General features: G+C 44.8%; 2 protein-coding genes across 5 annotated transcripts; one reads left to right on the top strand and one right to left on the bottom strand.

Annotated features, from left to right (window-relative positions):
• Positions 1–5,070: 5,070 nt before the first annotated feature.
• Positions 5,071–5,478, bottom strand: LOC102138871 (large ribosomal subunit protein eL39). Its single transcript, XM_005553258.4, has one exon. It carries the CDS (start codon positions 5,428–5,430, stop codon positions 5,260–5,262), a length of 171 nt encoding a protein of 56 aa, XP_005553315.3. The 5' UTR covers positions 5,431–5,478; the 3' UTR covers positions 5,071–5,259.
• Positions 5,479–16,592: 11,114 nt separating this feature from the next.
• On the top strand, positions 16,593–21,958 carry CYB5R1 (cytochrome b5 reductase 1). 4 transcript variants are annotated; one of them, XR_012431617.1, is made up of 9 exons: positions 16,593–16,659; positions 16,952–17,101; positions 17,250–17,322; positions 17,855–17,961; positions 18,336–18,465; positions 19,146–19,392; positions 20,110–20,195; positions 20,673–20,772; positions 21,139–21,958. XR_012431617.1 is itself a non-coding variant. In XM_005540465.4 (9 exons), the coding sequence occupies exons 1-9, from the start codon at positions 16,645–16,647 to the stop codon at positions 21,309–21,311; spliced, it is 918 nt and encodes a 305-aa protein (XP_005540522.1). In that variant the 5' UTR covers positions 16,593–16,644; the 3' UTR covers positions 21,312–21,958. The 4 variants fall into 4 exon arrangements, 3 of the variants coding, with proteins under 3 accessions (XP_005540522.1, XP_065395843.1, XP_073889356.1); XM_005540465.4 differs by having other exon boundaries at positions 19,146–19,229; XM_065539771.1 differs by lacking the exon at positions 16,952–17,101 and having other exon boundaries at positions 19,146–19,229.
• The last annotated feature ends 1,512 nt before the right edge of the window (positions 21,959–23,470 follow it).

Here is a 23,470-nt window from a genome sequence, read left to right as displayed (position 1 = left end):
AGCTGGTGGCCTTTAAGTTGAAGCCAATGCTCATTTACCATTCCAAAAATCCTAGGGCCCTAAAGAAATATGCTAAATCTTCTCTACCTGTGCTCTAGAAATGGAATAACAAAGCCTGAATGACAGCACATGTGTTGATAGCATGGTTTGCTGAATATTCTAAGTCCACTGTTGAGAACCGTTGCTCAAAAAAAAAAAAAAAAAAAAAAGATTCCTTTTAAAACATTATTGCTCATTGGCAAAGCACCTGATCACCCAAGAACTCTGATGGAGATATACGAGAAGATTCATATTGTTTTTATGCCTGCCAACACAACATCCATTCTGTCATCTATGGATGGATCAAGGAGTAATTTTGACTTTTGAGTCTTATTATTTAAGAAATACATTTAATAAGGCTATAGTTTTTTTGGTTTTATTTGTTTGTTTTTGAGATGGAGTCTCGCTTCATCACTCAGGCTGGAGTGCAGTGGCACAGTCTCGGCTCACCGCCACCTTTACCTTCAGGGTTCAAACGATTCTCCTGCCTCTGCCTCCTGAGTAGCAAAAGCTACAGGCACCTGCCACCATGCATGGCTATTGTTTTTATTTTCAGGAGAGACAGGGTTTCACTATGTTGCCCAAGCAGGTCTGGAATTCCTGATCAAGTGATCTGCTGACCTCAGCCTCCCAAAGTGTTGGGATTACAGGTATGAGCCACTGCACCCAGCCTAGTGAGGTGATAGTTGCAAGATTCCTCTGATGGATCTGGGAAAAATAAGTTGAAAAATCTCAAAAGCATTTACCATTTCAGATGCCATTAAGAACATTTCTTATTCATGAGAGAAGGTCAAAATATCAACACTGACAAGAGTTTGGAAGAAATTGATTCTAACTTTCATGAATGACTTTGAAGGCTTCAAGACTTCAATGGAGGAAGTACCTGCAGAGGTGGTACTTCTGGTTCAAGAGAACTAGAATTAGAAGTAAAGCCTGAAGATAAGACTGAATTGCTGCAATCTCATGATAAAACTTGAACAGGTAAGGAGTTACTTCTTATGGATGATTATCAGGGGAACCAGCCCCCAATATTTCAACATAGGTTCTTTCTATTTTCCATAAGTGTCGGCTGGCTGAGAAATAAAGAGAAAGAGTACAAACAGAGGAATTTTACACCTGGGCCTCCAGGGTAAAATATCAGTAGGACCGTGATGCCCACCTGAGCCTTAAAGTCAGCAAGTTTTATTAAGGATTTCAAAAGGGGAGGGGGTGCAAGAACAGTGAGTAGGTCACAAGATCACATGCTTCAAAGGGCAAAAAGGAGAACCAAGATTACATGCTTCTGAGGAAACAGGACAAGGGCAAATTCAGAACTACTGATGAGGGTCTATGTTCAGCTGTGCATATATTGTCTTGATAAACATCTTAAACAAAAGAAAACAGGGTTTAAGAGCAGAGAACCAGTCTGACCTCAAATTTACCAGGCTGGGTTTTTTCCCCCATCCTAATAAGCCTCAGGGTACTACAGGAGACCAGGGCGTATCTCAGTCCTTATCTCAACCACATAAGACAGACACTCCCAGAGCAGCCGTTTATAGACCTGCCCCCAGGAATGCATTCCTTCCCCAGGGTATTAATTATTAATATTTCTTGCTAGGAAAAGAATTTAGTGATATCTTCCCTACTTCCACGTCTGTTTATAGGCTCTCCGCAAGAAGAAAAATATGGCTCTATTTTGCCTGACTCCGCAGGCAGTCAGACCTTATGGTTGTCTTCCCTTGTTCCTGAAAATCATTGTTATTTTCTTCTTTTTCAAGGTGCACTGATTCCATATTGTTCAAACACACATGTTTTACAATCAATTTGTACAGCTAACACAATAATGGTCCTGAGGTGATGTACATTCTCAGCTTACGAAGATAACAGGATTAAGAGATTAAAGACAGGCATAAGAAATTATAAGAGCATTATTTTGGGGAACTGATACATGTCCATATTAAAATGAAATCTCCAAAACTTATTTTCAGAGATTGACATATAGATGGGTGTAAGAAATTACAAAAGTATTATTTGGGATCTGATAAATGTCCATATTAAAATGAAATCTTCACAATTTATGTTCCTCTGCCACGGCTCCAGCCACTCCCTCCATTCGGGGTCCCTGACTTCCCACAACAGATGATCAAAGAAGCGGGGTTCTTGAAATGGAATCCACTGCCAGTGAAGATGTTATGAACATGGAAATGACAAGAAAGGATTTAGAACATTATATAAACTTAATTGATGAAGCAGTAGCAGGATGTGAGAGGACTGACTCCAATTTTGAAAGAAGTTCTACTGTGGGTAAAATGCTATCCAATAGTGTCACCCACCACAGAGAAATCTTTTGGGAAAGGAAAAGTCAATCAATGTGGCAAACTTGATTGCTATGAAGGAAGGAAGCCAATAAATAAATCACTGGTAATTTATTTATTTATTTATTTATTTATTTATTTTTTTTTTTTTGAGACGGAGTCTCGCTCTGTTGCCCAGGCTGGAGTGCAATGGCCGGATCTCAGCTCACTGCAAGCCCCGCCTCCCGGGTTCACGCCATTCTCCTGCCTCAGCCTCCCGAGTAGCTGGGACTACAGACGCCCGCCACCGCGCCCGGCTAATTTTTTTTGTATTTTAGTAGAGACGGGGTTTCACCATGTTAGCCAGGATGGTCTCGATCTCCTGAACTCGTGATCCGCCCGTCTCGGCCTCCCAAAGTGCTGGGATTACAGGCTTGAGCCACCGCGCCCGGCCCACTGGTAATTTATTTATAGGAGAATTGTACAGCAATGTTCTTCATTAGAGGAAGGGAGATGAGATCCAGTGCTTCAGCAGAGGGAGTGATTTTAAATTAACTAATGGTAACAGGTGGAGAAGGCAGAGTATATGGATGCTAAAGCTGGTGGCTGGGTAGATACGGTGGAGGGAGTCTGTAGAAGTTCTCTTCTGATTGCTTTAATTTCTCAGTTAAAAAAAAGAGGTAAAGTTATCAATTGAGAGTGAGGATGGAGAAAAGGTATTGGAGGCTTAGAGGACAGAGAAGGTGGGAAATTGTCTATGAGAATATGAGACAGAATGGATTAGGGAGGCATTACAGACAACATTAAGGGCCTACTCAAGGCTCTTGATTTTGAATTCAACATGACGCCAATCAGCACGGTTGTGTGTTTCCCCTAGCCATGGTGAGCTAAATAGGTGAAGGCTCAGAATAGAGAAGATTGGATTTAAACTTTGCTGTGGATTTTCCAATCTTATACAATTAATTGAGAAGCAAAGAAGTTAGAAATATATGCAAGGCAATGACTATAGGGATGGACCACTGAGTTAAATCTGTGTAAGCATGGAAGAAAAGATATCAGGGAGGTGAGGTGTGGTAGGAGATGCAAGCAGTTCAATGTCTGGGTCAGTACTCGGTGTCAGTGATATCAAGACATGAGGAGCCCTGATGACCTCTCATGCTTATCAGAAACCTTGTCCCAGTACCTGAGGAGATCTCCCCACTGAAAACAATCCAGCCACTGCAGATATTGCTAAAGGCAAAACAAAACCAACAAAAATCTAACAAAGTATCCCCAACTTTCATAGGAACCTTGTTCAATGTCACTGGCATTTTCTAGAGTGACCATGTGGTTTGTAAATATCATTGGCCTTAAGAATGAGGATTTGAAGGCAGAGTGCATGAATGAAAAAACATAGCTCTGCCTCTTGAGCAAGTTATTTTGACCCCCTGGGCATTTTTTTTCTCATCTCTAATACAGGAATAAAAATATCTCCTACTCATGAGGTTGTGAAAATTAAATGATTTAATTAATGAAACACAGTTAAAACAGTAGCAGGCATGTACTAAGGGCTTGTTTTTATTAGCTAATACCATCAGTATCATCATCTTATAAAGGGTTAACTCCTAATTCTTCGCAAGAATGCCATCTAGCCACTGCGTACATCTGCCAGCTCATTGCTACTGGCCATCCTACACTCTACTCACTTCCTGGAATACCATTTCCCTTTATTCTTTGACAAATTTCAAGGCTCAAAGAGGCATGGAGAACTTGGACTTGATTCAGACCATGTCCTTAGCAAAGACTGATCAAGGCACAGCACCACTCACAATGAGGGGTAGTGGGCAGGAAAACAAAGATTAAAGAAACAATTAGAAAAAAGAAAGAAAGGAACAATCATTCTCAGTTATTTCCAGGGCTCTTTCTGTGCCCATGGAAGGTACTAATTCCCTCCAGATATTGGCTTCTCACCCCAGCCTCTACCATGGCAGGAAAGGTGTGCAAGAAGTATAGCAGATGCTGAAAAATAGATGCTGAAACTTGGGCTGTTTTAAACAACAAAGAGTGGCAAAGAACAGAGGAAAAGCAAAAATAAAATGAGACCACCAAGAAGTGTTTGATTTTGCTTCCCTAGTTCCACTCTACCATCGCCCTGCATATACTTTCTTCCCAGCCTCCCTGCATTCCATTATTCCAGGGTCCTCTTTTCGACTGTAGTTCTCAATCAGGAGCAATTTTCCCCCCAGGGGACATTCAGCAATGTCTGGAGATATTTTTGGTTGTCACAACTAGAGGATACTATCGACATCTAGTGCAATAGCTGGGGATGCCGCTGTGAAAGGAGAATAAATCTCAGGACCCCAAAATCACTAAGCCAAAAGGAAAAGTCAAGCTGGGAACTGTGTCAATCAGACAAAACTGCCTCCCTTCCTTTTATTTATTTATTTATTTTTTTGAGACAGAGTTTTCCCTCTTGTTGCCCAGGCTGGAGTGCAGTGGCACGATCTCAGCTCACTGCAACATCTGCCCTCTAGGTTTAAGCAATTCTTCTGCTTCTGCCTCCCGGGTAGCTGGGATTACAGGTCCCCGCCACCAAGCCCAGCTAATTTTTGTATTTTCAGTAGAGACAGAGTTTCACCATGTTGGCCAGGCTGGTCTCGAACTCCTGACCTCAGGCAATCCACCCGCCTCGGCCTCCCTAAGTGCTGGGATTATAGGCATGAGCCACTGCGCCCAGCCCTGCCTCCCATTTTATTCCTAAATAAGATAGCTACAAAGATTTTTGGTTTTTTTGTTTTTTTTTTTAAATGAAAGGCCTCACATATTTATTACTGAACCCAGCCAACCAACGCATTCATAATAGATTCAGAGAGGAAAATACGTCGAACTCTCCAGAGAGTGGTGACATTTTCAGTTTGATATGGTAATGTGATCGTGACCTTCAGACAGCACAAATATATGTGCCATCTCATGTGCAATTCCTTATAGACCCAGCTTTGGTTCTTCTCCAATGTCTCCTTTTGGAATTGTACCTTATTTTATTTTCATTTTTCATCCGAATCCACTGGGGAATGGGACGATTTTGCTTTTGTTTCTTGGCCAGGAATCGCTTAATCCTGAAAGTCCTGTGAGAAGACATGGCGAGAAGTGGAAGCAAGAACACACCACGATAGCAGAGAAAGGAAAAGAGAGCAGATTTTTGGTTTCTAAAGCTATATTCCTTCCTCACCATTTGCCCGCAAGGAAATTCCTTGTGGGCCTCAGGATCTTTACCCTAAAACAGTTCTGTTGAATTTCACCTTGGCAATGGAAATTGATAGCTTCTCTTCAAAGATGCGGGACAAAGAACTCAAAGTCGTCCTGCTCACCTGAGACAAATGCGTATCTGATATATCCCTCTGACTTCTTGTTTATGTAAAAATGCAGATTCACCGAGCCAAGCTAAGGCATAAGTGATCATTCCTCTACTCCCACCTCACATGTAAATTGCATATTCAGTGAAAGGCAGATCGAAGACTCAAAATAATGCAAACATTTGTCTCTTATCTACCTATGACTTGGAAGCCCCTGCTTCAAGTTGTCCTGCCTTTCTGGACCAAACCAAAGTACATCTTAGATGTATTGATTGATGTCTTATGTCTCCCTAAAACGTATAAACCCAAGCTGTGCTCTGACCACCTTGGAACACGTAGTCAGGACCTCCTGAGGCTGTGTCACAGGTGCATCCCTAACCTTGGCAAAACAAACTTTCTGAGTTGATTGAGACCTGTCTTGGATACTTTTGGTTCATACTGCTAAGCAAACTATGATGGGCAGAACAGCCCTTGACAACAAAGAATTGACCAGTCTAAAATGTGAATAGCACCAAGGTTGAGAAACCCTGCTCTGTGATAAATCAGCAATAGCTTCCGTGACAGGGTGAGACTACATTTAAACAGTTGTCCTAAAAGCAGAGAGTGTCAAAATGATGCAAGGAGAGAATAGATTCTTCAAACAGCAGATGGGTCAAAAGAAATTCTTTCCACCACAAAAGGCAAAACCACTAGTTCAACGAAGAAGTCATGGTACATAAAACATGTCTGGAAAAATATTTATAAGGGAAAATTCATGAATGTAAAGTCTTTACATTTAGATTTGTGTTTGGTCAATATAAGCACTTGGGATTTATAGTGTAAAAATAATCTGAATCCTTGAAAGGATTATACCTATATTTTATAAATCTATGAACTTCTCTCTCTGACTCCCTCCAACCAAGATTTTACCTCTACCACTCAACCAAACTTGTTATTGTCACGATTTCTAATAACTTCCTGGTTGCACAATTTGAGATTTGTCACCATATAAAGCCATGAGATTGGCAAGGACCAAGCCCTGGATCCTTTCAACATCAAGAGGTAGAGCAGATGAAGGGGGACCAAGAAAAGAGAGTGGGAAAGGGTAGATACAGAGGTAGGAGGAAAACCAATTGAGTGTACTGTAAAGACAGTGCTTCAAAAGTAGGTAATAATCAGCTGGATCAAAGGCTGCTGATCGGTCAGGTTCAATAAGGCATGATCACAGATCATTGGAGGTTAAAAAAAAATTATCAACAAAAGCATTATAACGAAAAACAGCCCCAGCCGGGCACAGTGGCTCACGCCTGTAATCCCAGCACTTTGGGAGGCCAAGGCAGGTGGATCACCTGAGGTCAGGAGCTAGAGACCAGCCTGACCAGCATGGAGAAACCCCATCTCTACTAAAAATACAAAATTAGCTGGGCGTGGTGGTGCATGCCTGTAATCCCAGCCACTCGGGAGATTTGCTTGAACCCTGGAGGCGGAGGTTGCAGTGAGCCGACATCGCACCACTGCACTCCAGCCTGGGCAACAAGAGCGAAACTCTCTAGAAAGACAGAAAGGAAAGAAAGAAACAAAAAAAAAGGAAGGAAGGAAGGAGAAAGGAAGAGAGGAAGGAAGGGAAGGAAAGGAGGGAAGGGAAGGAAGGGAAGGAAGGGAAGGAGGGGAGGAAGGGAAGGAGGGGAGGAGTGGAGGAAGGAAGGAAGGGAGGAAGCGGAGAGAAAGAGAAAAACAGCCCCACCTCCCTTTTCCCTAGTTCTGTTCCCTAAACATAACTATAAGGCTTTCTACTATTTCTTCTAGTGTTGCATCCATCTTTCTAAATAATATACTTACACTGCCATTTTTAAATGTTTGTTTTAAATGTTTTTTTTTAAATGTTTATAGACAATTCCTTGTCATGTTAGGACATGTCTTTTTATCCAACTCAACAAATATGCATTTATCTTTCTCCTATTCTTTCTTTCTTTCTTTTTTCTTTTTCTTTTTTTTTTTTTGAGACAGAGTCTCACTTTGTCACCCAGGCTGGAGGCAGTGGCACAATCTCAGCTCACTGCAACCTCCGCCGCCTGGGTTCAAGTGATTCTCCTGCCTCAGCCTCCCCAGTAGCTGGGATTACAGGCGCCCACCACTATGCCTGGCTAATTTTTGTATTTTTAGTAGAGACGAGGTTTTACCATGTTGGCCAGGCTGGTCTCGAACTCTTGGCCTCAGGTGATCCACCCGCCTTGGCCTCCCAAAGTGTTGGGATTACAGGTATAAGCCACCGCACCCAGCCCCATTCTTTCAATATAGTTAAATTAATGCTTACATTATGATGCTTTTGTAAAACATTCACTGCTGAACAAGTAGTTGTGAGACAATTCTCCAAAGCATTTGTACATCTCAGACTATCTTTTCCAGGATTTTTGGGCAGCAAACAGCCTTAGAAGCTAGAGGTAGTGTCTTCCTTTGGCAGAGGGCAGGTTTGTTTATTAAGACAGTGACTCCCTCTGGGAGAGATTTAGAAGCATGGTTCTCCAGCCATATTAAGGGATAGTAAGATCTCCCCACTTCTGCCTCCCCAGATATTTCTTTGCTAACCAGAAAAATAAAGATAATGTCTCCCTGTGGGGCAAAGATTGGGCAGGCTTGCTAGCGGTCCCCTTATAAGACTAGGGGTTTCCTAAGCTTAGCATTTCTCAGCTGTGAGACAGATCCACTGTGTGCTCAGCATCCACCCAGTCCCACTCAACATTGCTACAGTTCACCAAGTTCCCTTTTGGAACTTTCGGGGAAAGGGGAACTGTTAAGCCCATGCTGCCTGCTGTGTCATGGGTACTCAAGGGCCCACTGTTTCCTGACCGACTGGACTTATGGAGATGTGGCAAGTCGGCCTAGAAGCTTCACTGTGCTTGGGAATTGTTTGACCTCTTGATTAAACAGTAGCGCTCTGTGATTATAGTTTGTGTGTAATTTTTTTCCTAGAACAAATAATTGCCTTTTTTATTATTTGCATTATCCTAGCCACTTGAGGTTCATCGGTAAACAGACCAAGTTTGCAACCCTCATGGAGCTTACATACTAAAGCAGGAGAGAGATAAAGAAGATAAACAAGTGTGAAGCAGAAGAACTGCAGGGTTTCGAGTGAAGGGTTTGGCATGATCTGGCTGAAGTTATAAAAGTAATACTCTGCCTACTATGTAGCGACTAGATTATAGAGGAACAAGGATGGAAACAGGGCCGATGAGGACGCTTCTGCAGGAATCCAGGCAAGAAAAGATGGTGGTTTAGACCAGAGTGGTGGCAATGGAAGCGGTGAAAACAGCCAAATGTTTAATATATTTTGAAGACAAAACCGAAAGGATTTTCTGAAAATTGGTTGTAAGCATTGAGAAAAGGAGTAAGGATAACTGCAAAGTTTTTGTCCAAACTACTGGAAGGATGGAGTTGCCATCCACTGAAATGGGAAGACTTCTTTATCTGTCATTTAAGGATATTTGATAATTTTCTCATGAGAGTCCTGTACCTCCTTTGTTATTTTTATTTCCTAGGTACTTTGTATTTTCTGTTGATATTAGCATACTAAACTATTACTGTATATTTAATAATTATGGTGAAATGGACTTCATTCTATTTTAGCTTCATCTTATATCCAGCAATTTTCTTCAAGTTTCTTATTGTTTATAACTAAATGTCAGCAATTTTCTTCAAGTTTCTTATTGTTTATAACTAAATGTTGTGCCAAAACTGAAGTATAAATCTAACAAAACATATACATAATGTGTATGTTGGAAAGTATTAAATACTAATGAAAGAAATTTTAAAAGACCTAAAGAAATGGAGACATTATATTCATGGATTTGAAAACTTAACATAATAAAGATCTCATTCTCTTCCATATTGAGGTATAGATTTAACACAATTCCAACTGAAATCCCAGCAGAATTCTTTTGGAGGTATAGACAAGCTAATCTCAATTTATATGGAAAGGCAAAGAACCAGAATAGTCAAAACAATGTTGGAAAAGAAGAATAAAGTTGGAGGAATCACATTATCTGATTTCAGGACTTACTATAAAGCTGCAGGAATCAAGACAGTATGATATTCATGAGGGGACAGACACATAGTTCAATATAACAGAATACAGAAATCATAAATAGACCCACAAAAACATACCAACTGATTTTTGAGGAGGGTGCAAAAGCAGCTCAATGGAGAAAGGATAGTCTTTTCTACAAAAGAAGCTGGAACAAAACAACATCTGTATACAAAAATAAACAAACCATAACCTAAACCTTATACTTCATGCAAAATAAAATTCAAAATAGATTATGGATAGAAATGTAAACCACAAAGCTATAAAACTTTTAGAAGAAAATATAGGATAAAATCTTTGTAACCTGGGGTTAGGCAAAGTGTTCTCAGATATGACACCCAAAAGCATGCTGCATTTAAAGAATTGATAAATTGGATCAGCCTGGCCAACATAGTGAAACCCTGTCTCCACTAAAAATACAAAAATTAGCTGGGCATGGTGAAGCGCGCCTGTACTCCCAGCTACTCAGGAGGCTGAGGAAAGAGAATCACTTGAATATGGGAGTTGGAGGTTGCAGTGAGCCGAGATTGTGCCACTGCACTCCAGCTTGGGCAACAGAGCGAGACTTCATCTTAAAGAAAAAAAAAAAAATGGATAAATTGGAATTCAACAAAATTTAAAACCTTCTCAGTGCAAAAGACACTTTAAGACAATGGAAAGACAAGCCACAGGCTGAAATAAAGTATTCGCAATATCCAACAAGGAGTTTTGTACTCAGAATATATAAAGAACTCTCAGCCGGGCGCGGTGGTTCATCCCTGTAATCCTGGCACTTTGGGAGGCCAAAATGGGCGGATCACTTCAGGTCAAAGGTTCGAGACCAGCCTGGCCAGCATGGTGAAACCCCAACTCTACTAAAAATTCAAAAATTAGCTGGGCAAGGTGGCAGGTGCCTGTAATTCCAGCTTCTTGGGGAGCTGAGGCCAGAGAATCACTTGAACCCTGGAGGCAGAGGTTGCAGTGAGCCGAGACCGTGCCATTGCACTCCAGCCTGGGTGACAAGAGCGAAACTCTGTCTCAAGAAAAAAAAAAAAAGAACTATCACAACTCAAGTGGAAGAAAACAATCCAATTAAAAATGGACAAAATACTTGAACAGACACTTCACCAAAGATAATATATAGATGGTAAATAAGAACATGTTTATTATCATCAACCATTAGAGAAATGCAAATTAAAATCATAATGAGGACCGCATGGTGGCTCACGTCTGTAATCCCAACACTCTAGGAGGCCAAGGCGGGAGGATCACTTGAGCCCAGGAGTTCAAAACCAGCCTGGGCAATAAAGTGAAAGCTCATATCTACAAAAACAATGATTTAAAAATTAGCCAGGAGTGGTGGCACATGCCTGCGGTCTCAGCTACTCAGGAAGGCTCAGGTAGGAGAATCGCTGGAGCCGGGGAAGTTGAGGCTGCAGCGAGCTGTGATCATACCATTGCACTCCAGTCTCGGTGACAGAGGAGACTCTATCTCAAAAAAGCAAAAAAAGTAAAATCACAATGAGATACCTCTTCATGCCTGTTAGAATGGCCAAAATCAAAAGTGCTGACAATACCAAGTGCTAATGAAAATGCCAGAGCAATTGGAATTCTCATCCGTTGCTAGTGGGAATGCAAAATGGTAAAATCACCTTGGAAAACAGTTTGGCAGCTTTTTATAAAGTTAAATATACACCTTCCATGTGATCCAGAAATCACACTTGTGGATATTTCAGAGAAATCAAAACTAGGTTCACATGGAAATCTGCACAGGAATGTTTAAACCAGTTTCAATCATCCACCAAAAATTGGAAATAACTCAGACGCCCTTCAGCTGATGAATGGATAAACAAACTATGATACATCCATACAACGGAATACTACTAGCAATAAAAAGAACGAACCATAAATACGCATGATAACTTGGATGAATCTCAAACTATGCTGAGTGAAAGAAATCCACTCAAAAGCTTACATACTGTATAGACTTCATTTATGTGACATTCATGAAGAGGGAAAAGTGTATTGACAGGGAACACATCAGCGATAACCAGGAGTTAAAGGTAAGGGGAGGATGTGGCCATAAAGGGATAGCATATGGGAGTTTTGCGGGGTGATCAAACTAGTCTATATCCTGATTATAGCGGTGACACAAATCTATATATGTTCTAGAATTCATAGAACTGTATGCTCAAGAGTCTATTTTAATGTATGACAATTACAAATTTAAAATGAGACAGCTGGGGCCAGGCGCGGTGACTCACGCCTGTAATTCCAGCACTTTGGGAGGCCAAGGCAGGTGGATCACGAGGTCAGGAGTTCAAGACCAGCCTGGCCAAGATGGTGAAACTAAAAATACAAAAAGTAGCCGGGTGCTGTGGCGGGCGCCATGGCAGGCGCCTATAATCCCAGGTACTCGGGAGGCTGAGGCAGGAGAATTGCTTGAACCTGGGAGACAGAGCTTGCAGTGAGCTGAGATCACGCCACTGCACTCCAGCCTGTGTGACAGAGTGAGATTCCATCTCAAAAAAAAAGAAAAAAAAGAGACAACTGGAACTTTGAATACTGACTAGCTATCTGATGAAACTAAGTAATTGTTGTTAATTATTTTACATGTGATAATGGCATTATGGTTATTTTTAAGTCCTTATCTTTTAAAGATACACACTAAAATATTTAAGGACAAAGTTATATAAAGTATGGGATTTGCTTAAAAGTAATACTGGAGGAAGGAACGGACTGGGGAAGAAATGAAAGAAACCTGACCATGATTTAGTAATTGTTGAAGAGGGTAATGGGTACATGGGGCTTTATTATACTGTTCTGTCTACTTTTGTATATGTTTGATAGTTTCCATACTAAAAAGTTCAGCCAGGCATGGTGGCTTACGCCTGTAATCCCAGCACTTTGGGAGGCCGAGACAGGCAGATCATGAGGTCAGGAGTTTGAGACCAGCCTGGCCAACATGGTGAAACCCCGTCTCTACTAAAAGTACAAAAATTAGCTGGGCATGGTGGCGCGTGCCTATAATCCCAGCTACTCAAGAGGCTGAGGCAGGAGACTCGCTTGAACCTGGGAGGCAGAGGTTGCAGTGACCCGAGATCACGCCACTGCACTCTAGCCTAGGTGACAGAGCGAGACTCTGACTCAAAAAAAAAAAAAAAAAAGTTCAAAAAGGGGTGTGGGGTTGTTAGTTTTCAGCATCAAGCTGCCTGGTATGTAGTCTGAGTTTGCCATTTAGTAGGCGATCTTGGGCAAGTTACTTATTTGTCCTAAACTTCAGTTTCCCCCCACTCCATAAAATGAGACTACTAATGATAATATCTATCTCACAGTTGTTGTCAGGATTAAATGGATGTTGTCAGAATATGTGAAAAGTAAGTTCTTGCTATATTGCGCATGTTCGATAAATGTTAATTTTTTTTGTCATTATTACATCTCCTGGTCTGATTCCTCCATGCCATCTCCTCTGTATGAGCAAGTCTTCTTCCAGGCTTCTTTCTGGACATCTTATCTAAAAAGGGCCACTGTGTTTTACATCCTAATTCAGAATTATAAAACCCAGGTTTGAAATTCTACTTCCCCCTCACACTATAGTATATTATATTCTTTTTTTTTTTTTTTTTTTTTTTTTGGAAACAGGGTCTTGCTCTATTGCCCAGGCTGGAGTGCAGTGGCACAATCATGCCTCGCTGCAGCGTTGATCTCCCAGGCTCAAGTGATCCCCCCACCTCAGCCTCCTTGGTATCTAGGACTACAGGCCAGTGCCATCGCACTCGGCTAATTTTTGTGTTTTTGTAAAGACAGCATTTTGCCATGTTGCCCAGGCTGGTCTCAAACTCCTGGGCTCAAGTGATCCATCTGCCCCAGCCTCCCAAAGTGATAGAATTACAGGTGTGAACCCAGTCTCTTCTATTCTTTATTGTATACCCAGTAGGAAATCCTAAACTTAAAAGACTGGGTTAAATAAAAATTCAGAAATGTCTATCTTTTCCTCCAAACAAGGAGTAATGAAAGATTACTGTGAGTCATGGTGGAGTGGAATTCTCCACAGAATCTGAGACAGGAAGACCTGCAGATCATCTGGTCCCATCTCTATCCTACTCAAGGCAGCAGCCCCTTCCCACCACTCCTGCAGCATTCATTTTCAGGAACAAAGGAGCTTTCCCACAATTACTGAGTCTGACGCTTAGTTTCCAGGATAAGCCCGTACCCAACCATTCTGTCCTGTGGTTCCCAGTGATACACTCAAACTTGTTAGAATGTGTCACTTTGGGGTTCAGAAAATGCAATCACTGAGAGAAGCCCGAGTAGTAGTTATGCTCTCCTTTGGTTCCATACCTCCCCCTCTTGCCACATCTATCCACTAGAGGGAGGAAGGCCTAGAACCTCTTTAGCCAGAGCAGGGCAGTAGCAAGGATCAGTAGTGTGGCTTCTTAACCAAGCCAGCAGTGGGGGTGTCAGAAGCACCGAAACATAATCGCTTCATTCTCTCAGAAAAGAGGAAGGGTCTCTTCCTTCCCCTTTTCAACCGTCTCTGCATGGATTGGCACGTCACCATGCGCTGGTGCACTCACTTCCCTCAAGTCAGTGTGCAGGCTGCTTCAAAAATTCAGAGGAACGTGTACTGGGGTCTTAGGAACATTTTCAGCCAGTGCAGAGGAAAAGGAAAACTAAGTATCTCTTGAATCATTCAGAGTTCACCAAATACAACTGAAAACTGGGGGCTCCAATGTCCCTGCTACCCCGATGGTATTAGTTTAAGATGTTGACATTGAGGCCGGGCGCGGTGGCTCAAGCCTGTAATCCCAGCACTTTGGGAGGCCGAGACGGGCGGATCACGAGGTCAGGAGTTCGAGACCATCCTGGCTAACACGGTGAAACCCCGTCTCTACTAAAAAATACAAAAAACTAGCCGGGCGAGGTGGCGGGCGCCTGTAGTCCCGGCTACTCGGGAGGCTGAGGCAGGAGAATGGCGTAAAAACCCGGGAGGCAGAGCTTGCAGTGAGCTGAGATCCGGCCACTGCACTCCAGCCTGGGCGACACAGCGAGACTCCGTCTCAAAAAAAAAAAAAAAAAAAAAAAAAAAAGATGTTGACATTGACATCTGCAGAGATCTCATCCATCACTGTACATCAAAAAGCAAATGTCATTCTAGTTGAGAAACTCATGTGTGAGAAAGAATGGTCATCTTAGGAAATCTGTAGCTCCAGCGGCTCCTGATGTCTTTTCCTGCCGCCTCCTGTCCCATGCTTGTGCCTCAGACAGAGCTCATTCCTAAAACCCTAGCTGACCCTCTGTGCTGTCTTTTTTTTTTTTTTTTTTTTTTTTTTTTTTTTTTTGAGATGGAGTCTGGCTCTGTCGCCCAGGCTGGAGTGCAGTGGCCGGATCTCAGCTCACTGCAAGCTCCGCCTCCCGGGTTTACACCATTCTCCTGCCTCAGCCTCCCGAGTAGCTGGGACTACAGGCGCCCGCCACCTCGCCCGGCTAGTTTTTTTTTTGTATTTTTTAGTAGAGACGGGGTTTCCCGTGTTCGCCAGGATGGTCTCGATCTCCTGACCTCGTGATCCGCCCGTCTCGGCCTCCCAAAGTGCTGAGATTACAGGCTTGAGCCACCGCGCCCGGCCTGTCTTTTAAGTTATAATAGTAACTGCCATCTGTTGAATATTTTGCTTTATGACAGGCACTACATTAAGCACGTTAGCATATGTCAATTGAAGCCTCACGCTAAGGCTATGAACTAGATACTATCTGTCTGTAGATAATATATATCCATCTGTAGATGAAGAAACTAAGGTTGAGTAAGCTATCTAAGGTCACAGAGCCAATAAGTGCTAGAGGCAAGATTCTTATTCTGTACACTCTGCCTCAAAAGTCAATTTCTTTGACCCTAAGGGCACAAGAACCCAAATCAGAATATGAAGCTTGGACTTTGAAGCCAAAGGAAGCTCCTGAATAATCCTGATAGGCTGACAGCTTGGCGCTGTAAACAAAATCAGTCTTTTGTCAAAAGGTACCAGGAAATGAAGTTGCCATGCCACTGTTCACTCCTGTAAGAGACTCCTCCGGGCTGTTCCATTCTCTTGCTGCAATTCACCCGGTTGAAAAACTAAGGTGGCTACACAGCGATTAACTTCAGGCCCTTCTGCTCTACTTTGAGCCTGTCTCCGGTTCATCGTTAACACTCTCCGCTCAGCACCCGCAGACTCAAGAGATTTCCAATCCCCTAATTTAGCGTGGTTCTACCTTAGGCAGAACTCCCATCCTGTTCGGATATAAGCGGGTCGAAGTGGCAGGGACCACTTCTCTGGGAAGAGAGACTGGAGCTGCGGTCTTAAAAGATCTTGGGCCGAGTGCGATGGCTCACGCCTGTAATCCCAACACGTTGGGAGGCCGAAGCGGGTAGATTATTTGAGGCCTGGAGCTCGAGACCAACCTGACCAACACGGTGAAGCTCGGTTTGTACTAAAAATAAAAAAAATAAAAAAATAAAAAAATTAGCCGGGCGTGGAGGCGCATGCCAGTAGTTCCAGATACTCGGGAGGCTGAGGCAGGAGAAACACTTGAACCTGGGAGGCGGAGGTTGCAGTAACCGAGATCGCGCCACTGCACTCCAGCCTGGGCGACAGAGCGAAAAAAATAAAAAGTTAAAAAATCTTGAATAAGCACCGGAGACCCTGAGCTACCGAGTAGCGGAATTCCCTTTCCGGGTGGGGCACAGAGAGGACCAGCCCCGCCTCTGCCGGGCCCCGCCCCCAACGGGCCCAGCCGCCGGCGCCTCCTGCTAGGCCCCGCCCCGGACAGACACCCCCCTCCAGGCCCCGCCTCCTGCCCTCCGGGCGCCGCGAGGTCCCGCCTCCTGCCCGGCCCAGCCTCAGGCCTGCCCGGCCCTCCCACCCGCCCCGCGGCGCACTGTGGGATCTGTCTGCTTGCCGGGTGGTGGAGGAAAAGGTGCTCCGTCATGGGGATCCAGCCGGTAAGACCCTCGTTCAGTATCCTCCACTGGGGGACCCCTCCCCATCTGGTTCTGGCCACTCAGCTCCGGACCAGGGGCTGTCGCTGTCGACCCCGCCCCGCAGGGCTCTGGGCCCACAGTGGATGCTGGGGTCCCGGTCCCGCACATCCGGGCTCGGGACCCTGTCAGGTTACTCCTCTGCCCTTGGCAAGCCTCCGCGCTGGAGCTCGGGATCGCCACCCCTGGGACGGTCAGCACCCAAGCCCCGGGCTCTTTCCCAGCCTGGCGGTTACGCTGCCTCCTCTACCCACAGAGCCCAGTCCTGCTGGCCTCCCTGGGGGTGGGGCTGGTCACTCTACTCGGCCTGGCTGTGGGCTCCTACTTGGTTCGGAGGTCCCGCCGGCCTCAGGTCACTCTCCTGGACCCCAATGAAAAGTACCTGCTACGACTGCTAGACAAGACGGTAAGTTGGGGAAGAAAGGGGCAGGGTGGAGGAGGGGACCAGAGTGCTTCTGGCATGGAGGGTACAGCACCCACGGTGGTTGGGATGTCCAAGGGACGTGGCAGCGCCAGGCGCGCTTGGTGAAACACTTGTGTCCTCCACCCTCCAGACTGTGAGCCACAACACCAAGAGGTTCCGCTTTGCCCTGCCCACCGCCCACCACACTCTGGGGCTGCCTGTGGGTAAGGAAAGTGTGGAATGGGCTCCTTTCCCTGGTATCCTCAGAACGTGACTCCCCTCCTGGGGTCTCATGAAACAGGCTGCTTCAACCGGTTTACTCCACACACCATTCCCCTTCCCCCACTTGGCTCTGCATCCTCCAAGCTGTGAGGTGCCACTGGGCCCCTCTAGGGTGTGGCTTCCGTGGCCCCCAACCAGCTTTAACACTCAACAGTCTTGCCTCTTCCCTGCAGGATTTGCTAATTACTCCATCTGAGCAAGCACTACTAACTTTTTCCCATTGCCCAGACCCTTTTGACTCATCTGTCAAGGTCCTGGCAGTAACTGGCAGGAAACGCTGGAAATAAGCATTTCCTCAACTGGGGGCTTATGAGAGATCCAACTGAGGGTTCAACGGGGTGAATCTTCCCTGCCTGGTAACTCCTTGGAACCACAGCAGGAAGCAAGACATCTTGTTCTCTCAAATCTCTGAGTATTTTGAGGGATGCAGCACATCACAGACAGCCCTTATGTAGTTCTCTGCACGGTCCCCAGGCAAACATATCTACCTCTCCACCCGAATTGATGGCAGCCTGGTCATCAGACCATACACTCCTGTCACCAGTGATGAGGATCAAGGCTACGTGGATCTTGTCATCAAGGTAAGGGGCTAGGAAGGGACCCTGGGGCTGCTTACCCATTCTTTCTGGGATTTGTAGAAATTTCTAAGATGTGCCTGATAGCCGGAAATGGTATATACTTTGTGGATATGAAAAAAGTATGAGCTACTCGGGATACTGAGGCAGGAGACTCGCTTGAACCCAGGAGGCGGTTTCAGCGAGCCGAGATTGCGCCACTGCACTCCAGCCTGGGCAACAAGAGCGAAACTCTGACTCAAAAAAAAAAAGAAAGTATGTAGATGGCGAAAAGATAGCACATATCTGATCCCTGCCCCAGCCTCAGGGAGGTTTAGTCAACATGGGGCTCAGAAACCATTGACATTCCAAATAAGGTATTTTTCTCTCTGTCTTGTAAGGTCTACCTGAAGGGTGTGCACCCCAAATTTCCTGAGGGAGGGAAGATGTCTCAGTACCTAGATAGCCTGAAGATTGGGGATGTGGTGGAGTTTCGGGGGCCAAGCGGGTTGCTCACTTACACTGGAAAAGGTAATGACCTGTTTTCTCCTTGAACCTGTCTCCCACTTTATCAGTTCCCATAGTCCTCTTGGCACAGTATGGCTGTGTGTACACATGTGTGTGCATGTGTGTAAGGGCCGGGGCCGCCCTTCCTTCTAAACATAGCACTGATACGACAGAAAGGCATGTTTCTCAGCCCCATTTGCCACAGGAAGCAGTTCCTCCTCCACTTGAATTCCCTAGCCATGGCAGCTGTGGAGATTACTAAAGCAAACATGTGCCCCTCTTCCCCTCCTTCAAAAATTTGCCCCCCGGGGTGAGCTGTGGAGAGAGCCAGAGATAGCTTTCAGCCCTTCCCATGGGAACAGCTGGGTGCATTAGCAAGTCCCTGGAGCTGCTGTGTGTCACTTCGGAAAATAGATTCACACCTGGCTTCGTGCCTGTCTCCTTCACCAGGGAGTGACACTTTGCCAGAAGCAGTTGATAATGCTGTGTGGCCCTGAACTGACTCACAGATAGCCCTGGCCCCATTGTCCCTCAAGTATATTATTGTCAGGGCTGGCTCAAGTCAAACTTCCACCCAAGCTCCAGGATCAGATGTCATAGCAGCTGCTCAACTGGCCTCGGGCATATTTTCAACTCTGCATTTGTTTTCTAAGTTCGCTGTCTTGACTTTATTCTTCCACTGCTCTCTTCACTTGACTTCTCAGGGCATTTTAACATTCAGCCCAACAAGAAATCTCCACCAGAACCCCGAGTGGCGAAGAAACTGGGGATGATTGCCGGCGGGACAGGTGCATTACACTGAAGGCCTTTCTCTCCCACTATTGTTGCCTGTTGCCATGCAAATTCCTAGGTGACTCTCTGAAGACTGGTAATCATAGCCAAGCTGTTCATCAGGGGATTTCCAGCAATGCTTAGAGCTCCCTAGCATATGAAAAACAAAATCATAACCAGGTAGAAACCAAAAAAATTTTAACTGATGGAATTAGAGAAACAAATTAAATGAGTTTTCCTCATATTGAATGGATCTAATAGTTTTTAGGTGAGAGAAGAGAAAAGCAGCTAGGAATGACTAGCTAGGAAGAAAGAAAATTCACATTGGACACTACCATGTATTAGACACTGTGTAGTCTAATACACTACTATATATTAGACACATAAATTAGACACATATATATGTATCTATGAAGTAGGTACTAGCCTTTCCCTTTTACAGAGAGACAATGGAGGTCCAGAGAGGCTAAATGATTTCCACAGGGTTATTTCACTTGTAATGGCCTAGAGCAAAATTAGTATCTGGCTCTACCTAATGCCTAAGTACATGCACTTAACCTCTGCAAATACAGTGTTCTAGAACCCTCATCTTTGAATCTGGAGGTACTTGTAGTCATCCGTGACATTGAAGTCCTAGCCTCCAAAGGACTTTCATTAAGAGTCTTAGATTGGTTCCTAAGAAAGATTTCTACAATATGAACTCATATGAATTTGAAGGGTGCCTGGAAATGCAGATGTTGGAGAATATGCAGGAGGAGTTTAGAGGATGAGAATGCTAAAGGAAAATGGAGCGCAGTGGTGAATGAGCAGAATGAAGATGAAAGGGCTGGTCAGCTAAGGACCCAGGACAGGGCAGAGTGTGGCCAGTACATTTCATTGTGGGGTATCTTCATGCAGGAATCACCCCAATGCTACAGCTGATCCGGGCCATCCTCAAAGTCCCTGAAGATCCAACCCAGTGCTTTCTGCTTTTTGCCAACCAGGTTGGTTTGCTTTCCTCCACCCTAAGACTTCAAAGTTGCTGTGTGGGTAGGGCTAAGAGACACGGTATGGATGGGCAGAACTGGCCCAGTGCCCTGTTTTAGCTTCTGCCCAAGGTCCCTCTGTAAGGTACAGGGTCCTCTTTCAATAAGGAGGAGAAAGGACAGAGCACTGAATCACATTCCTTCGCTGGCCCCCAAGGAAAGAAGAAAACTTTTAAGGCATCTAGTCTGGAGCACAGTAACTTAGATCTTCTTGATTAAATATTCATCTTTATTCCTTCATAATATGTAGATAAAGGCTGTTCCCCTCTTCTCCTTATCCTAACTCCCTAAAAGCACTGCAAGTCTTGCTTATTTCCTAGAACTTCTGCATTCCCTTAACATTCTTTTTCTTAGTTGAAAAGTTGTTATAGCAGAAAACTTTTTATGTGGGCCTGAGAAGACTCCTAAAGACTTTCCTTCCCCTTTGCATTTCAGACAGAAAAGGATATCATCTTGCGAGAGGACTTGGAGGAACTGCAGGCCCGCTATCCCAATCGCTTTAAGCTCTGGTTCACTCTGGATCATCCCCCAAAAGGTATCCTTCCCATTTCTGGACATCCCACTAACCCCTCATCATCACAATCAAAGCCTTGCCCCTTTGTGAGTTCTGGCTTTGGTCAAATCAACCTTGCCTCACACTGCCAACTCGGAAGTCTGAGTGCACAGACACAGGGATCTCCTGGTCCCTTTTCTCTGGGTTCCTGTTTACCAGGTGGGTGACAGGGATGGCTGTGCTGCTAAGGCTTAGCCTGAGGCAGGCTTAGTATACCCATTCCCAGCTGCTACTACTACTTGACACTTTCTCCATAGCTTTTCAGGGCCCTCGCCAGTTTCATGGCACCACACCCGCTTGCCAGCATGTATCTGGAGTATTAAGTACTTTCTTCTCCCCAAACTTCAGATTGGGCCTACAGCAAGGGCTTTGTGACTGCCGACATGATCCGGGAACACCTGCCTGCTCCAGGGGATGATGTGCTGGTGCTGCTTTGTGGGCCACCCCCAATGGTGCAGCTGGCCTGCCATCCCAACTTGGACAAACTGGGCTACTCGCAAAAGATGCGATTCACCTACTGAGCATCCTCCAGCTTCCCTGGTGCTGTTTGCTGCTATTGTTCCCCATCAGTACTCAAGCACTATAAGCCCTAGATTCCTTTCCTGAGAGTTTCAGCTATTTTCGTTCCATCTAGAGCTGAAATCTGGATAGTACCTGCAGGAACAATATTCCTGTAGCCATGGAAGAGGGCCAAGGCTGAGTCATTCCTTGGAAGGCCTCCTAAATCTCCCCGTGGCAACAGGTCCAGGAGAGGCCCATGGAGCAGTCTCTTCCATGGAGTAAGAAAAAAGGGAGCATGTATGCTTGGTCCAAGATTGGCTAGTTCCTTGATAGCATCTTAGTCTCACCTTCTTTGTGTCTGTGATGAAAGGAACAGTCTGTGCAATGGGTTTTACTTAACCTTCACTATTTAACCTATGGGCAAATCTGTACATGTGAGTATAAGTTGAGCATACTTCCAGAGGTATCTTATGGAGATGGCAAGAAAGGAGGAAATGGTTTCTTCAGATCTCAAAGGAGTCTGAAATATCACATTTCTGTGTGTGTCTCTCTCAGCCCCTGCCCAGGCTAGAGGGAAACAGCTACTGATAATCGAAAACTGCTGTTTGTGGCAGGAACCCCTGGCTGTGCAAATAAATGGGGCTGAGGCCCCTGTGTGATATGGAAAGGGTTGTTGTGTCTGGGGTCCTTGTTTCCAAATCCCCGAGGACCTAGGGAGGAAGGGTTTGCCAGCATGGAACTCTCCCAGGTGTTCCAAAGAACCTTTGAGAAGTTGTACCATGTGCTGAAATATTAGCTGCCAGCAGACTCAGTGATCATCTCAGCAGCTGTCTCAGCAGAGGCAGAGCTCTGCTTCTCCCTGGAGGCTCTCAAGGTGGGGGAAGGAGAACACACATTAGAGGGGACATTTTTGAGCCCACTTGCTCCTCACAGTGTTCCCTTGATATGCTACTCTTCCCCTTCCTCCTTCTCTTGGCCCATCCTTCACCATATTTATCCTTCAGGGAACCTGGCACACAAATCAAAGTGTTGCCTTTCTGTTTGGAAGAGGAGCCTTCTTTAAAAAGTAACCTGACATCACCAGCCCTGGCCAGACTTGTTGATGCCCGGATAGAGTTGGCCTCCCCCAGGCCCATCTGTCCTGAGCGCCCTTCTCCTCTGCTATGAGAGCATGACCCAATCTACTCCCTTTCCCAGGGTAGGACTAGGGCAGCCTCTCTAGATTCTTCTTTGTTACTTTCATTGCAACAAAACAATGTGGTGGGCTCAGAATGAAGGTCAACATTGCTTTTCTGCTTTTCAGCAACTGTTTATTGCTGTTTCTGGGTCTTCTGAGAGAAAGGTTTGTAGGACCCTCAGAATTCATCCCTCCCTAGGGCAGAGCCTTCACTAAATTCTGTTGATGGTGTGCCATCCAACATTTCTTGATCAGCTAATATGTGTATGCACTGTGCTCTGTAACACAGTCTCAGCCACCTCACCTCCAGGAAGGAAAATCTTGCTTAGGAATGTTGGGCTCAGACAGTGAAGCAGGCTGGTAAAGAGAATTTCCTACATGGAAGATCACCATTCCTTGTCTTGCATGGGTTTTTGCCTCATCCACTCAACATACAAACGTTTATTAAGGATCTGTCATGTGCTAGGCCCTGAGGCTACAAGTGTGACCAAGACTGGTCTTAGACTCCCAAAAAACTCACAGTCTAAGATAGACAAGTGACAAATAATTATAACACAGTGTGACTAATACCATAGCAGAGGTACACACAAAGCGGGAAGAGGTTGAGAAAGATTCAGAAAGGGAGGAAGGGGGTAAAGAGAGTTAACATTTTTGACAGCCTGGGCAACATAGTGAGACCCTATCTCTACAAAAATAAAAAATTAACTGGGCATGGTGGCACGAATCTGTAGCCCAGCTACTTGGGAGGCTAAGGTGAGAGGATCCCATGAAGCCCAGGAGTTCAAGGCTGCAGTGAGCTATGATCTCATGATCGCACCACTGTACTCCAGCCTAGGTGACAGAGTGAGAGCCTGTCCCTAAAAATACAAAAATATTTTGAGCCATGTACCAGGTACTGTGCTAAGTACTCGATCTACATCACATAATTTAATCCTTATGATAATCATGTGACTTGAAGATTAATACTTTGCCAAATGTCATACAGCTGGTAAGTGGCTGGCA

This window comes from Macaca fascicularis, chromosome 1 (genome assembly GCF_037993035.2).
Source record: "Macaca fascicularis isolate 582-1 chromosome 1, T2T-MFA8v1.1".
In the NCBI taxonomy this organism is placed as follows: domain Eukaryota; kingdom Metazoa; phylum Chordata; class Mammalia; order Primates; family Cercopithecidae; genus Macaca; species Macaca fascicularis.
The sequence above is the reverse complement of the archived record's forward strand: the minus strand, read 5'-3'. Positions and strand labels throughout refer to the sequence as shown.

Bases quoted from the DNA above. Each gene is read 5' to 3' on its own strand.
- LOC102138871 (XM_005553258.4), bottom strand. From the start codon at position 5,430: ATGTCTTCTCACAGGACTTTCAGGATTAAGCGATTCCTGGCCAAGAAA.
- CYB5R1 (XM_005540465.4), top strand. The intron at 17,102-17,249 runs GTAAGTTGGGGA...TCCACCCTCCAG, and splicing joins TACGACTGCTAGACAAGACG to ACTGTGAGCCACAACACCAA. The intron at 17,962-18,335 runs GTAAGGGGCTAG...CTGTCTTGTAAG, and splicing joins ACGTGGATCTTGTCATCAAG to GTCTACCTGAAGGGTGTGCA.